Source organism: Esox lucius, chromosome 15, assembly GCF_011004845.1.
Source record: "Esox lucius isolate fEsoLuc1 chromosome 15, fEsoLuc1.pri, whole genome shotgun sequence".
Classification (NCBI taxonomy): domain Eukaryota; kingdom Metazoa; phylum Chordata; class Actinopteri; order Esociformes; family Esocidae; genus Esox; species Esox lucius.
Window position 1 is genome coordinate 22,159,931 of NC_047583.1, and position 14,496 is coordinate 22,174,426.

At 45.5% G+C, this 14,496-nt stretch overlaps 1 protein-coding gene across 6 annotated transcripts in view; it reads left to right on the forward strand.

Annotated features, from left to right (window-relative positions):
* LOC105026085 (cation channel sperm-associated protein subunit beta) overlaps positions 1-14,496 on the forward strand; it is an 18,204-nt gene continuing 3,708 nt past the window's right edge. For 2 of the 6 annotated variants that reach the window (XM_034297467.1, XM_034297470.1), the window contains exons 1-24: positions 1-1,106; positions 1,239-1,308; positions 1,474-1,562; positions 2,863-3,012; positions 3,149-3,203; positions 3,366-3,485; positions 4,216-4,368; positions 4,711-4,800; positions 7,342-7,472; positions 7,894-7,926; positions 8,022-8,088; positions 8,186-8,232; positions 8,316-8,468; positions 9,169-9,312; positions 9,462-9,606; positions 9,704-9,855; positions 10,650-10,816; positions 11,292-11,488; positions 11,753-11,941; positions 12,269-12,409; positions 12,608-12,750; positions 13,803-14,000; positions 14,089-14,199; positions 14,383-14,493. In XM_034297467.1, the coding sequence (XP_034153358.1) occupies positions 1,080-1,106; positions 1,239-1,308; positions 1,474-1,562; positions 2,863-3,012; positions 3,149-3,203; positions 3,366-3,485; positions 4,216-4,368; positions 4,711-4,800; positions 7,342-7,472; positions 7,894-7,926; positions 8,022-8,088; positions 8,186-8,232; positions 8,316-8,468; positions 9,169-9,312; positions 9,462-9,606; positions 9,704-9,855; positions 10,650-10,816; positions 11,292-11,488; positions 11,753-11,941; positions 12,269-12,409; positions 12,608-12,750; positions 13,803-14,000; positions 14,089-14,199; positions 14,383-14,493 (2,883 nt within the window). In that variant the 5' untranslated portion in view covers positions 1-1,079. Of the gene's footprint in view, positions 1,107-1,238; positions 1,309-1,473; positions 1,563-2,862; positions 3,013-3,148; positions 3,204-3,365; positions 3,486-4,215; positions 4,369-4,710; positions 4,801-7,341; positions 7,473-7,893; positions 7,927-8,021; positions 8,089-8,185; positions 8,233-8,315; positions 8,469-9,168; positions 9,313-9,461; positions 9,607-9,703; positions 9,856-10,649; positions 10,817-11,291; positions 11,489-11,752; positions 11,942-12,268; positions 12,410-12,607; positions 12,751-13,802; positions 14,001-14,088; positions 14,200-14,382; positions 14,494-14,496 lie in introns of those variants that run through there. The other 4 variants (XM_034297468.1, XM_020054399.2, XM_034297469.1 and 1 more) reach the window with 4 other exon arrangements.

Genomic DNA, 14,496 nt, shown 5'->3' on the forward strand with positions numbered 1-14,496 from the left:
TGCGAGGTTTCATGAAGACACGCCCTGTCTGGGTAAATAACTTTATTTCAAATATGTGAGCATTCTACAATGTCTCTCCAACTAAGCCCTGTGGACTTAATGGCAAGGACCTCCGGGAAGCTAAGAGAGAGAAACGGCTGAAGGGATTGATTCATGTCACACTGCCAAACACAGGGTTGGGAATTTATGATTCTCCAAGTGGACACAGTACACAAATCAATATCATCACTGAACCATAGCTGTTTGAATTGCATCCCAAAAAGAAGGGGATGGGTAGGACGGGGTGGGGTTAGTCCACTCTGCTTTAGCCAACTTATCTCTGTGGAAACGTTGGCTACACATCATTTAAAACAGAATGGCTACATCTTGGGTAACTGGTGTGGTAACCCAGGACCATACTAGATGGTTTGTAACCAACTCTGTGACACAGTATGGGACCAGGCTAGATTTAGTAGAGGTATTCCCTTAAAGATGCACTGTAGAGTTTTTATATCATTTCTTCCAGGAGTTGTGAAAGTGGTGCTCACAAGCCAAAATCGGGACCTGTTTGTGGTGCACTATTGCATCCAATTATTTCCTGATTGAGGGAAGGGGGAATAGTCTGAATTGTTACATGAACTTGGTGAGCTTAAGAACACACAGTGCATCTTTATGGATAGATTAAAAGACTAGGGCTTTTTAGATATAGCTAACGAATTTGGAATGAGGATGGCCATTGACAGTGGCCTTGTTTTTCTACCTAAGAACATGTAATTACAATGGCTTGGTGAGTATCTGTTGGAAAGAAGATACTCCCCCAGTGTGGTCACCTAACCAACTCATGGATTTTTATAACTAATGGTGCTTTTATTTCTATGCTGACAGGACTATGTTATTTGCATTAAACAAATAAAATATCATTTTTGAAAAACGTTAAGTTTATTTTCTCAGGTTAAAACGGTTGAAAGTGATAATTTTTCTAGCGCTCTCTAGCCCATTGTTGTGATCTAATCTAGTTTTCTGGCAAACGTAGCACATCGAAATTGCGAAATCACTAGCTAGTAAGAACACTTGTAAGAACACTCAGAGGCGGCAATACTATGGGGAATCTTCTACCTTCGGTCAAGGTAAAAATCAGGCTAGCTAGTATCTTAAATTGGCCTCAGCTAGGGTTAGATGTTTGCATGTGAATACAGTTTACATTTCGTTTTATAGACAGCGTTAACAAATGACAAATAATTTCCAAATATTTTCTGTAGGTGAACCAAATGATTGTCATCCTAAGCATTTTGCTAATGAGGGTGACGTTAGGAACCTACACTATATCAGGTCAGCTGTAAAAAGTAACTAGCTAGCTAGCTAGCTACTGCTAACATTGGCGTTGCTAGCTACCTAGCTACTGCAGTAAAATATTCAGGCTTTTTTGTCAAATCGATGCGAACAAATTACATGTTGCGGTTTAACAGCTAATTACTTTGATTTATGTATACCCAGGTGAACCAGCGGAGCAGAAATTATTTCAATGTGTGTCAGGACAAGTTGAAAGCAACAGGGTTCGATTGTACCTCAGTCTGGAAAACCTGGTATGTTCTCCAGAAGCAGTACTCGTCAAACATTCATGTACAGTACCTACTACTAAACACGTATATATACAGTACCTGACTCGCTTACCTATTACCTGCAGGGTTGCCAGATTTTAGTGACAGTATACTGAACAATCACCTGCAGACTCAAAATACCCAAACGCTATTTTTTCTATACAACTCTAAATCAACCCGCCCAAGCCCATCTTTTCCGGCACACTGTCATAAAACATGACCCCATTTTGCAAGAAACCTCTCCATCTGGCAACACTGACAACCTCTCATTTATACACCCTACCTACTACACATTTACAGCATCTACAGTCATGTGAAGTAAGCCCCTGGAACGTTTTTTCTTTGTATTTGGACAACCAAATTCCTTAATAAAGGTAACCCAATTTCTAATCACTAATCACAGCAAACAGAATTTACTTTGAAACCATTCATGCTATTAAAATTAACAGAAATTAAACAAAAGGTATCTCACTCTTCACTGGTTAGTGAACAAGTTAAACTGCAAAATATTACCAAAATTGTTATAAACAGCTGCAATTAATGCTAGACTTGATGTTGGGCAAAAAACAAAACACTGCCTTTGAGCAGAAGAACATCATACCAACCGTGAAGCATGGGTGTGATGGCCTTATAGTGTGGGACTGATTTTCTTTCTCAAATTCTGGCTAACTTGTCATCACTGAGTCAATGATGATTTCTTTATTGTACCAGAGAATTCTTGAGGACAGTTTGAGGCCATTTGTCAAAAAGCTGAAACTGTTTTGAGAATGGATCTTGCAACATGTTAATACAAAACACAAACAAAGCTACAACAGAATGGCAAATAAAGAAGAAATGGAGGATCATGGAATGGCCAATTCAAAGCCTGGATCGCAATCCTATCAAAATGCTGTTAGGGGCCATGCATGCATAGAAAGACCTTGAACAGGACACATTTGAAGCAGTAATGTAAAGAGTAGTGGGCAATAATTCCTCCCAGTCCATGTAAAAGACGGATAGACAGTTATAAGAAATGGCTACTTGAATCTATTTCAGCTATTGCATTGCATTTTTGTAGACTTTTTCTGAATAAATTATTGCAATGCATGATCATTCAGTTTCATTTAATTTTGTTACCATCATCCATACATATTTTTACCATCATCCATACAAAAGAGAACTTGAAAGAACATGATTTTAATGTGTAGGTTTGTTTTGTTTTAGACCTTTACCATATCAACTTGAAGCAAAAAGGTCAATCATATGGTTAATTCTATTTAAGTTATTCTATTCTAATTTATTCAAGGTGGTGGATTGCATGTTACCTAAGAAACCAGGAAGCTCTGCACGACAGTACCTGAACCAATTAGAGCTTTACACCTCATCCGGCCTTGTGCCAACTATGGCCATCTATAACAGCACTAACTCAGCCACCTTCGCCTTCAAGTTAATTATGGTAAGATGAGTTAGGATTAGGATTTGGAGATACACACATCCAAATCAATGGCCTGATTCATTACCTAAATTCCATGAAAACTCATAGTTTCAAGAATAAATGTCTAATGTAACTGTGCATTTCTTCTGTTTATTAGAATGCATCGTCCTGGAGAGTGAACATCCCCAGAAAAAACATTACCATCAACACAGGTAACATTATTTATCATTATTGAGCTGATTACTTGAAGACCATTATATGTAGTAGCGCTACAACAACAGAAACTACTTTCAGCAGCCTTTAACAGGCTTGACCGGCCTGTTTACACCTGTCTTCACTCTGTCTCTCTCTACCCCCATTCCTCCCTGTCTTAGCGCCAGCCCCTGTAGATGAATGGTATGTGGAGTTCAGTATGTTCCATAGCCTCTCTATGTTCAGCAAGAAGGGATCCATTCTGGACCCACTGAAGGGAACGCTACTGGACGTGGCCAGAGGTAGAACTAGTGGTCGGGAGGACCTGTTGCTGAAACAAATGGGGCGGGGGGTCGCTTATATGACCAAATTGTGGTACTGTACTTTACAATCAATTACAACTATTTAAATATCCTGACATGTCAAGTGGTTGTACAGTTCATTTGGCAGACAGAACAGAATGCTGTAGTGAGGATGAGTTGCTTGATGTCGAACGACATAGATACACATTAAGAGTTGGCTGATAAGAATTTTGTTGCTGAATATTATTATATACTCAGCTGCTTGATTTCTGGCATTGTGGCTTATTTTTCAAGTTGGCGGAATAAATAATTTTCAGCCCAAGGGTTTTATCAAAAGTTCATGAGTATATCATGGTGGTCACATTTCTTTCATATTTTTTCCAATCTCTAAAGAACATATTGCCTGCATTTATTTTGTGTGAATAAATGCAGCGTTAGCTTAGTAGAGATAGACAGTCTGTTCTTCATGGTCCATCATGCCACATATGGCCCGCCACGATCTAGCTGTAATGGTCATTTTCAATAATGACAATTTGGTCAAACAACTTGGGGTTGATAGTAATTTCTATGTTACCTGTCTATCCCTCATGGACTTTTATTTGTCATTTGGCAGATGCTTTTATCTGCTGTTACTTACAGTTTTTAAGGTTGCAGTTTATATCTAAGCAGTTTAAGTATGATCTTCAGTGAGTCGGTCGTAATCGCACTAGCCATGACATCTCTCCCTCAGAGCCCATCCTGCAGTGGGCGATAGGGGAGGAGGTGTCATCTCACATCATTGAACCCCACCTCCACCACGTCGTGAAGCTCCAGGTCAGCCAGAGTCCCTGTGCTGCTGATGTGGCCGTGCTAGCACCTGTCTTTGCTCCAGGGACGCACACAGGTGAGGAATGAGTATAGAATTTTTTTAAATTTGGGTCTCCATTGTCCAGTTCCAAAAAGCTGCTGCTAGCTACTCCTCCTGGGGTCCACAGAAAACATGCGTTACTTAATACCAAAAAAGGAATGTATGCAGAGAGACAGAACAACCTACATTTAATATTAACTCATTAGTGACAGGTTAACAAACAGGAGCTTGATGCTCCCTGTGTCTGTGTGTCTGCATGCTTGTATCAGAATGAATGAGTAACGCTTTGAAACGCTGTCCTCAAACATTCCCAGTAAGTGTTCCCCCTGCCTGTAGTCAGTCACTGGCGTTGCTTGTGTGTTCCCTGTCTAACTGTAGGAGTGGTCCTCAGTGTCACCGGCTCGGCCTTCACCTCTCAGGCACGGTGGTTCAATGCCACCAGGACACTGTGCAGCTTGATCAGTGAAGGTAGGGCATCTTATCCGTCACATTTCTGTTTAGATATACAGTGGGGAGAACAAGTATTTGATACACTGCCGATTTTGCAGGTTTTCCTACTTACAAAGCATGTAGAGGTCTGTCATTTTTTTCATAGGTACTCTTCAACTGTGAGAGACGAAAATCACATTGTATGAGTTTTAAATGATGAATTTGCATTTTATTGCATGACATAAGTATTTGATCACCTACCAACCAGTAAGAATTCCGGCTCTCACAGACCTGTAAGTTTTTCTTTAAGAAGCCCTCCTGTTCTCCACTCATTAGCTGTGTTAATTGCACCCGTTTGAACTCGTTACCTGTATAAAAGACACCTGTCCACACACTCAATCAAACAGACTCCAATCTCTCCACTATGGCCAAGACCAGAGAGCTGTGTGAGGACGTCAGGGATAAAATTGTAGACCTGCACAAGGCTGGGATGGGCTACAGGACAATAGGCAAGCAGCTTGGTGAGAAAGCAACAACTGTTGGCACAATTATTAGTAAATGGAAGAAGTTCAAGATGACGGTCAATCTCCCTCGGTCTGGGGCTCCATGCAAAATCTCACCTCGTGGGGCATCAATGATCATGAGGAAGGTGAGGGATCAGCCCAGAACTACACGGCAGGACCTGGTCAATGACCTGAAGAGAGCTGGGACCACAGTCTCAATGAAAACCATTAGTAACACATTACGCCGTCATGGATTAAAATCCTGCAGTGCATGCAAGGTCCCCCTGCTCAAACCAGCGCATGTCCAGGCCCGTCTTAAGTTTGCCAATGACCATCTGGATGATCCAGAGGAAGAATGGGAGAAGGTCATATGGTCTGATGAGACAAAAATAGAGCTTTTTGGTCTAAACTCCACTCGCCCTGTTTGGAGGAAGAAGAAGGATGAGTACATCCCCAAGACCACCATCCCAACCATGAAGCATGGAGGTGGAAACATCTTTCTTTTGGGATGCTTTTCTGCAAAGTGGACAGGACGACTGCACCGTATTGAGGGGAGGATGGATGGATGGGGCCATGTATCGCGAGATCTTGGCCAACAACCACCTTCCCTCAGAAAGAGCATTGAAGATGGGTCGTGGTTGGGTCTTCCAGCATGACAACAACCCGAAACACACAGCCAGGGCAACTAAGGAGTGGCTCCGTAAGAAGCATCTCAGGGTCCTGAAGTGGCCTAGCCAGTCTCGAGACCTGAACCCAATAGAAAATCTTTGGAGGGAGCTGAAAGTCCGTATTGCCCAGCGACATCCCCGAAACCTGAAGGATCTGGAGAAGGTCTGTATGGAGGAGTGGGCCAAAATCCCTGCTGTAGTGTGTGCAAACCTACAGGAAACGTATGATCTCTGTAACTGCAAACAAAGGTTTCTGTACCAAATATTAAGTTCTGCTTTACAGGTTTATGAAATACTTATGTCATGCAATAAATTGCAAATTAATTACTAAAAAAATCATATGTGCATAGGGGTGTAATTGAGTTAGTGGTTTTGAATTTGTAAAGGCAAACATCGGCTATTAAACCAACCCCAATCAGTGTGTGAGTCAGCAGTCTACAATGGAGTTGCATGCAGAATAAGCCAGAAGGATGTAACTTTGTGGGGGAAGCCAGAGAGATGTGTTGATTATAGAAGGAGTGATCAATAGGTTATATGTGATATTATAGGTCAGTTGATGGCAGTCTCAGCCACATCCATAGAATTACAATACGGAGCTACCTAGGACTGGAGCAATACAGCTGGGTCGTTACAATAGGGGGCTGCCTAGGACTGGAGCAATACAGCTGGGTCGTTACAATAGGGGGCTGGCTAGGACTGGAGCAATACAGCTGGGTCGATACAATAGGGGGCTGCCTAGGACTGGAGCAATACAGCTGGGTCGTTACAATAGGGGGCTGCCTAGGACTGGAGCAATACAGCTGGGTCGTTACAATAGGGGGCTGCCTAGGACTGGAGCAATACAGCTGGGTCGATACAATAGGGGGCTGCCTAGGACTGGAGCAATACAGCTGGGTCGATACAATAGGGGGCTGCCTAGGACTGGCGCAATACAGCTGGGTCGTTACAATAGGGGGCTGCCTAGGACTGGAGCAATACAGCTGGGTCGTTACAATAGGGGGCTACCTAGGACTGGAGCAATACAGCTGGTTCGTTACAATAGGGGGCTGCCTAGGACTGGAGCAATACAGCTGGGTCGATACAATAGGGGGCTGCCTAGGACTGGAGCAATACAGCTGGGTCGATACAATAGGGGGCTGCCTAGGACTGGAGCAATACAGCTGGGTCGATACAATAGGGGGCTGCCTAGGACTGGAGCAATACAGCTGGGTCGATACAATAGGGGGCTGCCTAGGACTGGAGCAATACAGCTGGGTCGATACAATAGGGGGGCTACCTAGGACTGGAGCAATACAGCTGGGTCGATACCGTCATGAGCAGGCTTACTGTGTGTGGAAGAGAATGCTTCCGGTATTCCTGAGGGTCGTCTTGTCAATGACCCTTGAACCCCTGACCTGCTATCTCTACAGTGTGCGTGTCTGGCTGTGTTGGGATCTCCATCGTAGACCTGAAGCTGACCAACTGTCACCTGTTCCTACTGACCAATCGGGGACTCTTCATCAGCCAGGATCTGCTGTCTCCTGTCACAGGCCCTCTTAATGTACCACACGCAAACATGCACATACACTAGGAAAATGAGTGCATACATTTAAAAAACAAACATTTTTACTGCCCCTCCCCATCCGTTTGATCATGCCCATGATCCGTTTGATCCATTTAAAACCTTATCCTATCTTCTCAGATCTGAAACTCTGGCCAAATAAAATGTTAAAAATACTTGTTAACCCTAAACCTAACTTGTAACCCTGAACCTAACCACTAGCCCCTCACCCCAGTTCAACAGTTCTGACTGTCTTAACCCCTATTTTTCCCATTGGGGACTAACGACAGGTCTCCACCAAAATAATGCAGCACCCACTATTCAGTTGGCACAAACATTGCTCATGGTCCTCAGTCATCAACAAATATTTTCTCTGAACAGTTTGTGCTGTGGTACTGACATTTGTCTGTGATTCTTTCAGTTCACCTTGCTCTTCCTTCCTGCTCTGGCTCAGGTCTGTAGTCATGTCATTTCAGGCTATTCTCCGATATAGTTGTGGCACAGTGCCTCCCCATAAACACCTAACAACTGACTGCTTGTCTTTCATAGATGGACTATTCTGCAACAACTATTTGGTTTTCCTCTCAATGTGTGACGGATCGCATCTATTTTAGTGGTATGGCACAATAATAATCCCAAATAAAATGTACATATTTAGATTTTTTGTTCTTTTTGTGGAAAGGAGTTTCAGTCTGTGTCGTCTCTGTCTTTAGATGACACGATCAGTTTGATTTCCAATGAAGGAGAAGATGAAATCCTGGTAGGTGTCATTAAAATGGTTGCTTAAGAATGTTATTCACCATAGTACTCTGTTGTGTTTTAACCTGCATTTGTCTGGGGCAGAATTCTAAGTGTGTGTACAGCAAGTACCCCTTCAAGAGGTGGTTCCTCTGCCAGGCCTCCACTGACGAAATCACAAAGAACCCCAAACAACGTTACCTGTCCTTCCTCTATGACCGCCACCAAGACACCGGCCTTCTGCTCTCACACACTAAGGTGCCTTTTGTAGAAATAAACTCAACTCCACCGATTACCAAGGAGTTGGGTGGTGCTTATTGTTGGCTGACACCAGCAGCATTTCCACAAGACAATAACCTTTCCTAAACACCCCGTTTCTGTGCCGTCAGACCTTCCGTCTGCTAAAAACAAACATCTGTCCACTCCACAAAATGTATGGGGTTGAGGTTAAATAGATTTCTGTATGACCTTTATGTATGTATCAAGTATGCAGGTATACAGTGTCTCACAAAAGTGAGTACACCCCTCACATTTTAGTAAATGTTCGTAAACGTTGCTACAATGTAAAGTAGTGAGTGTACAGCTTGTATAACAGTGTACATTTGCCGTCCCCTCAAAATAACTCACTGTTATACAAGCTGTACACTCACTACTTTACATTGTAGCAAAGTTTTATTTCTTTACATTGTAGCAAAGTGTTATTTCTTCAGTGTTGTCACATGAAAAGATTTTGTGAGATACTGTATATAAACTCTTTCTTCCAAATGATCAGGACTGTATAAATGAAGAACTTTAACTGATTGACAAATTGTTTTCAAACCACAGGTTTTTTAGATGCAAGTTTAAATGCAAACACAGATAGCTGAAAAATAAGTGTGATCAATTAACGATTGGTGCAGGAGGTGTTTCACCAGTGGTGTTCCACATTGAAAGATGTTTGGTGTGCCTATCCACTCAGGAAAACGGAACCATGGTGTCAGTGTTTGGGGTCAAGGAGGAGCAACCTCTCGATCGTTGTACTAAGTTCCCAACAGCACTTATAGACTTCCAGCCCACAGGAATCTTCCTGTTGGACAACAGTGTTATTTTGTATGGTTCAGAGGTATCTGCGCGCACACACGCACAAAAGGTTGAAAACTCAGGGCCCTAACCAATTATCAAATATATGTTCCCTTCACGTACTGCATATGAACCATTCTGTCTTGATTATACTGCCCTTACACACCCGTCATCTACATCTGGACTGTTTAGGTGTGGACGTCCTCAGACAGAGGCTCCACCTTCAAGTGGGTGTTCTCGCTGGATGATCAGATTGTGATCAACGCCCTGAGCTGCAACGCCATTGGGGTGGTGGTGTTCTTCACCGACCAAGGACACCTCTACATCATGAAGTCAGGTGGGACAACAGCGACCATACGCTGTAGCAGCTGTAGTACGTAGACTTGAACCGACCAGCATTCCCATCCCATCTCCACCTCCCTGCCCTCTGGCAGGTCTGGCCAGGCATGCTTGGTTGAACGAGACACTGGCCATGGCGAGCACACTGCTGTGCGATCACATGGGCACCCTGATGGCCATTCAGCTGGGCAAAGATAACCCCAGCGGAGTCATCTACAAGACCATCCCGATAGAACACCTCATAGAGGTCAGTGATGTAGGGACAGCACCGTCCAGATAGACCACCTCATAGAGGTCAGTGATTTAGGGACAGCACCGTCCAGATAGACCACCTCATAGAGGTCAGTGATTTAGGGACAGCACCGTCCAGATAGACCACCTCATAGAGGTCAGTGATTTAGGGACAGCACCGTCCAGATAGACCACCTCATAGAGGTCAGTGATGTAGGGACAGCACCGTCCAGATAGACCACCTCATAGAGGTCAGTGATGTAGGGACAGCACCGTCCAGATAGACCACCTCATAGAGGTCAGTGATTTAGGGACAGCACCGTCCAGATAGACCACCTCATAGAGGTCAGTGGTGTAGGGACAGCACCGTCCAGATAGACCACCTCATAGAGGTCAGTGATGTAGGGACAGCACCGTCCAGATAGACCACCTCATAGAGGTCAGTGATGTAGGGACAGGACCGTCCAGATAGAGTACCACATAGAGGTCTGTATTGTAGGGACAGCACCATCCAGATAGACCACCTAATAGAGGTCTGTATTGTAGGGACAGCACCATCCAGATAGACCACCTAATAGATAAAAAGGGTAAATGGGTATCTGTTTAGAGGTAAAAACCAACATACTGTTCAGTCTGGAGAAAATGTCTCACTGAACAGGACTGGGTTATGGTATAAAACTGTCCTGGACAGATACGATGTGTAACTTTTTGACAACTTATAGTGTACAAAAGGGCTTTAACCTATAGCACATAATCTATAGTGGCAATGTTTTGTTCTCCTGCCGGGTGGGCCTGTTTGTGTCCCCGTAGATACATGAGATGGGCTTTGCCAAACCTCTGGCCCTCCAGTACACCACAGACCACACAGTCCTGCTGCATGAGAACGCTGCCACCCCTCCAAGCCTTGATGAACTCCACCAGCACACCCGAGGCAGCCATTTCACCCTCGATCATGTGGGCAAGGTCATCTACTTCAGGTGGGAGGGGGGGCTCTCGTCCTAGTCTTTCCCTCTACTGTCCCTCTACTGTTCACTTAATACTGTCCTCAGCTGTCCTCAACTAGTCGACTCCCAAAGGCCTCATACCTCTTAAAGGAACTGCCTTGTTATCCCACACCCAAAAAGTGTTGTCCCACAAACCTGTCCCACCTATCATTTCATAAACGGAAACAATTTCCTCACGGTGGCAGGGAGTACTGATTGGTCATTCATAAGGTCGCAATCATTTGTCGAAGGCTTTGTGATGTGCCGTGCTAACTGCTTAGCTTCCTCCAATGTTCGAGATCCAACTACGGATCCTCTAAAAGCAAACACATTTAACCGTCCCCTCCTGGAAAGGGGGAGGCACCCAGCGTCTACCGACTGGACGGCTCCATCTGCAACATTACCAGGAAGTGTAGCCGTAACACAAGCTTACGCTACCTTCCTAACTGAAGCGTCTGTCCTCTCTTAGTGACGGTGGGATGATGGTGATCACAGATGTGTTCCGGAGTCACTTTCTAGAAGGGTTCGCCGGGGCCGTCGTCGGGGAGATCCTGGAGCCGTTCAAAGGCGCCAGTCTAAAAGAAGAACCTATGCAGTCACACGACCTTGTAGTGATGAAGGACGGGCAAGAGGGTCTCAGTGTTGTATTGCAGCTCAGAGACCTGGGTAACTGGAGAGAAAGCTTGTCATTCAAAACATTTAGGGATTCCAAAAGTTGTTTTGGGCCATGATCTGCTTGCTACCCCCAAATATATATTTTGTATCATGCTAGATTATATATCCCACCAAGTGAATTATGATAATATTTCTATCCACAGTCTCTGGTGCGATTGCAAAAGGAATCGTCTGTGTTTGTCACGACTCACAATTCAAAGCTTTAGTCTACCCCGCCGCAGTTTCTCCTGCACTCAGCTGCCCTGTCTTTTCCAGATCCGTCCAAGGGGTTTAATTCATCCCACGTTGGGAAGACTGTGGTAGCGCCCGGCTTCAGCAGCTATCTCATAACCGGACTGTTGTCCGACGGCCGTGCCTTGGCCAAACCCACCATGCCGGCCCTGGTTCCCCCTGTGATCAGGCACCGGAACAACGAGTGGCTGCTCTTCAACTCTGCAGGTTGCTGTGTGTAGTGTGTTCAGTATAACTGTCAGTGCTTTACAGTGGCTATGGTTGTGCTATGGGGTTAGCGTCAATACCCAGATTATGCCTAGTTATAGGTCATTTTAGGCTGAAAACCGCTGATGCATAGAGCCGACGACAGTGGGAGTGGGATTGCCCAGAGCGACGCGCTAATCAATTAAAATTCTGGGGAAACTGTTTGAGTATGAGGCGTGTATTTAAATGGACACGTCAGACGGAGAGAAACCGCATCCGTTGATGGCGCTCTGATAAATTATTTGATGGTTTTTAGGTTTAAAGTGTGTGAAATCCATCCATTTATTCATCAAGGCTGTGACAGTTGGGGTATGAAGGAGGGGCCATGTCGTCACGCCATGCAGTCATTGGACGGTCTGAGGAACAATGCTCTGGTGAGGATCAATGTCAGAGAGCAGCTCAACTTCACCTTCAAGGCCTTCATGTCCGACTACTGTGAGTAATGTTCCCCCTTCAATGTGGTAAACAATCTGCATTTCTCTGTAAATCCTTCTGAAAATGTTTATTACTTTCAGGAACTCCTTTGTTTTTAATATCCAACAACGGATGTTGCCCTTTCACCAATTAAACATTGGCGGAGCTGCAACTTTAAACCGTATTTCCTTCGGTGTGGTGACTGTTGTGTGTGTGAAGCTCTGTCCATGGTGTACCATAAGAGGTTCATGCGTGTGGTCCTGACCAACCCTGTGGTCATCCGGGTCACAGCTGTCCACTCCTGGGACGAAACAAACAACCACATGCTCACCCTCACTGCCTTCAGTCACCTTTGTAAGAAGGTATACCTCCATCATCCATGTCACCTCCATCCTCCACGTCACCTCCATCATCCATGTCACCTCCATCCTCCACGTCACCTCCATCCTCCACGTCACCTCCATCCTCCACATCACCTCCATCCTCTACGTCACCTCCATCATCCACGTCACCTCCATCCTCCACGTCACCTCCATCCTCCACGTCACCTCCATCCTCTACGTCACCTCCATCCTCCACGTCACCTCCATCCTCCACGTCACCTCCATCCTCCACATCACCTCCATCCTCTACGTCACCTCCATCATCCATGTCACCTCCATCCTCCACGTCACCTCCATCCTCCACGTCACCTCCATCCTCCACATCACCTCCATCCTCTACGTCACCTCCATCCTCCACGTCACCTCCATCCTCTACGTCACCTCCATCCTCCACGTCACCTCCATCCTCCACGTCACCACCATCCTCCACGTCACCTCCATCCTCCACGTCACCACCATCCTCCACGTCACCTCCATCCTCCACGTCACCTCCATCCTCCACGCCACCACCATCCTCCACGTCACCACCATCCTCCACGTCACCTTCATCCTCTACGTCTCCTCAATCATCTACGTCACCTCCATCCTCCACGTCACCTCCATACTCCACGTCACCTCCATCCTCTACGTCACCTCCATCCTCCACGTCACCTCCATCCTCCACGCCACCTCCATCCTCTACGTCACCTCCATCCTCTACGTCACCTCCATCCTCCACGTCACCTCCATCCTCCACGTCACCTCCATCCTCCACGTCACCTCCATCCTCCACGTCACCTCCATCCTATACGTCTCCTCAATCATCTACGTCACCTCCATCCTCCATGTCACCTTCATCCTGATTGTCACCTCTCTATCCTCCATGTCCACTCCTGTCCTCCTTATATAGTTTAAATTACAAAAACAAATGTTTATTTGTAAACAGAAACTCCAATTCATGTGTTCATTGAATGAATGGTAATTCAATCTCAGTTCAGGTCCTGAATTGACAGATTGCAAATGAAATTGGTTCCCCCCCTTCTCCCCTGTAGGCCACCACGACAGTGACCGTGAACATCCCAGAAGCCTCTATGTTGTGTAGCACCTCGACCTTCACGTTCACGCTGCAGAACACCTGCCCCGAGGGACTCCAAATCGTCTACGTGTCCCCACAGCCAATCAGTGACCACGAGTGGCTCCACGGTGACCCAGTGGACAAGATGAACAACAAAAGGCTGTTCAGCCTGCCTGTGAGGGAGAGAGCCACAGGTTCCTGCTGCACGATGTCACCGGAGTTAACCGGTTGAGCTGATAACGAGGTGTGTCGGTGTGTTTCAGATTAACTACCGGCCTCCCTCTGGGAAAGGTGTTTCAATCCCTTACACAGACAACATCTACAACGCTGATCCAAGTAAGGCCCGCCCCCGGGACTTCTACGCCATCTCCAAGGTAACGATGTTCACCTTCACACACACGCATATTACAGCACTGCCTCGGCTCTGAGGTGAGTAGTTCTGGTGGTCTTGTGTGTGTACATGTGCATCTTTGTTGCTGCTGGGTTTTGTTTTTCTTCCCGCTGTTCAGCTGGGACACTTCTACAGAGTGTTTGATGCATTGTGTGCCTCCCTACAGAACTCAGGCCGGTATAAACAGTGTGCTGGGAAGAAGTCGGCTGAAGAATGTGGCTGTACGGACCTACTGAAAGTCTCTCCTCTAGCTATCAACTCAGACTGCAGACAGAGGGTA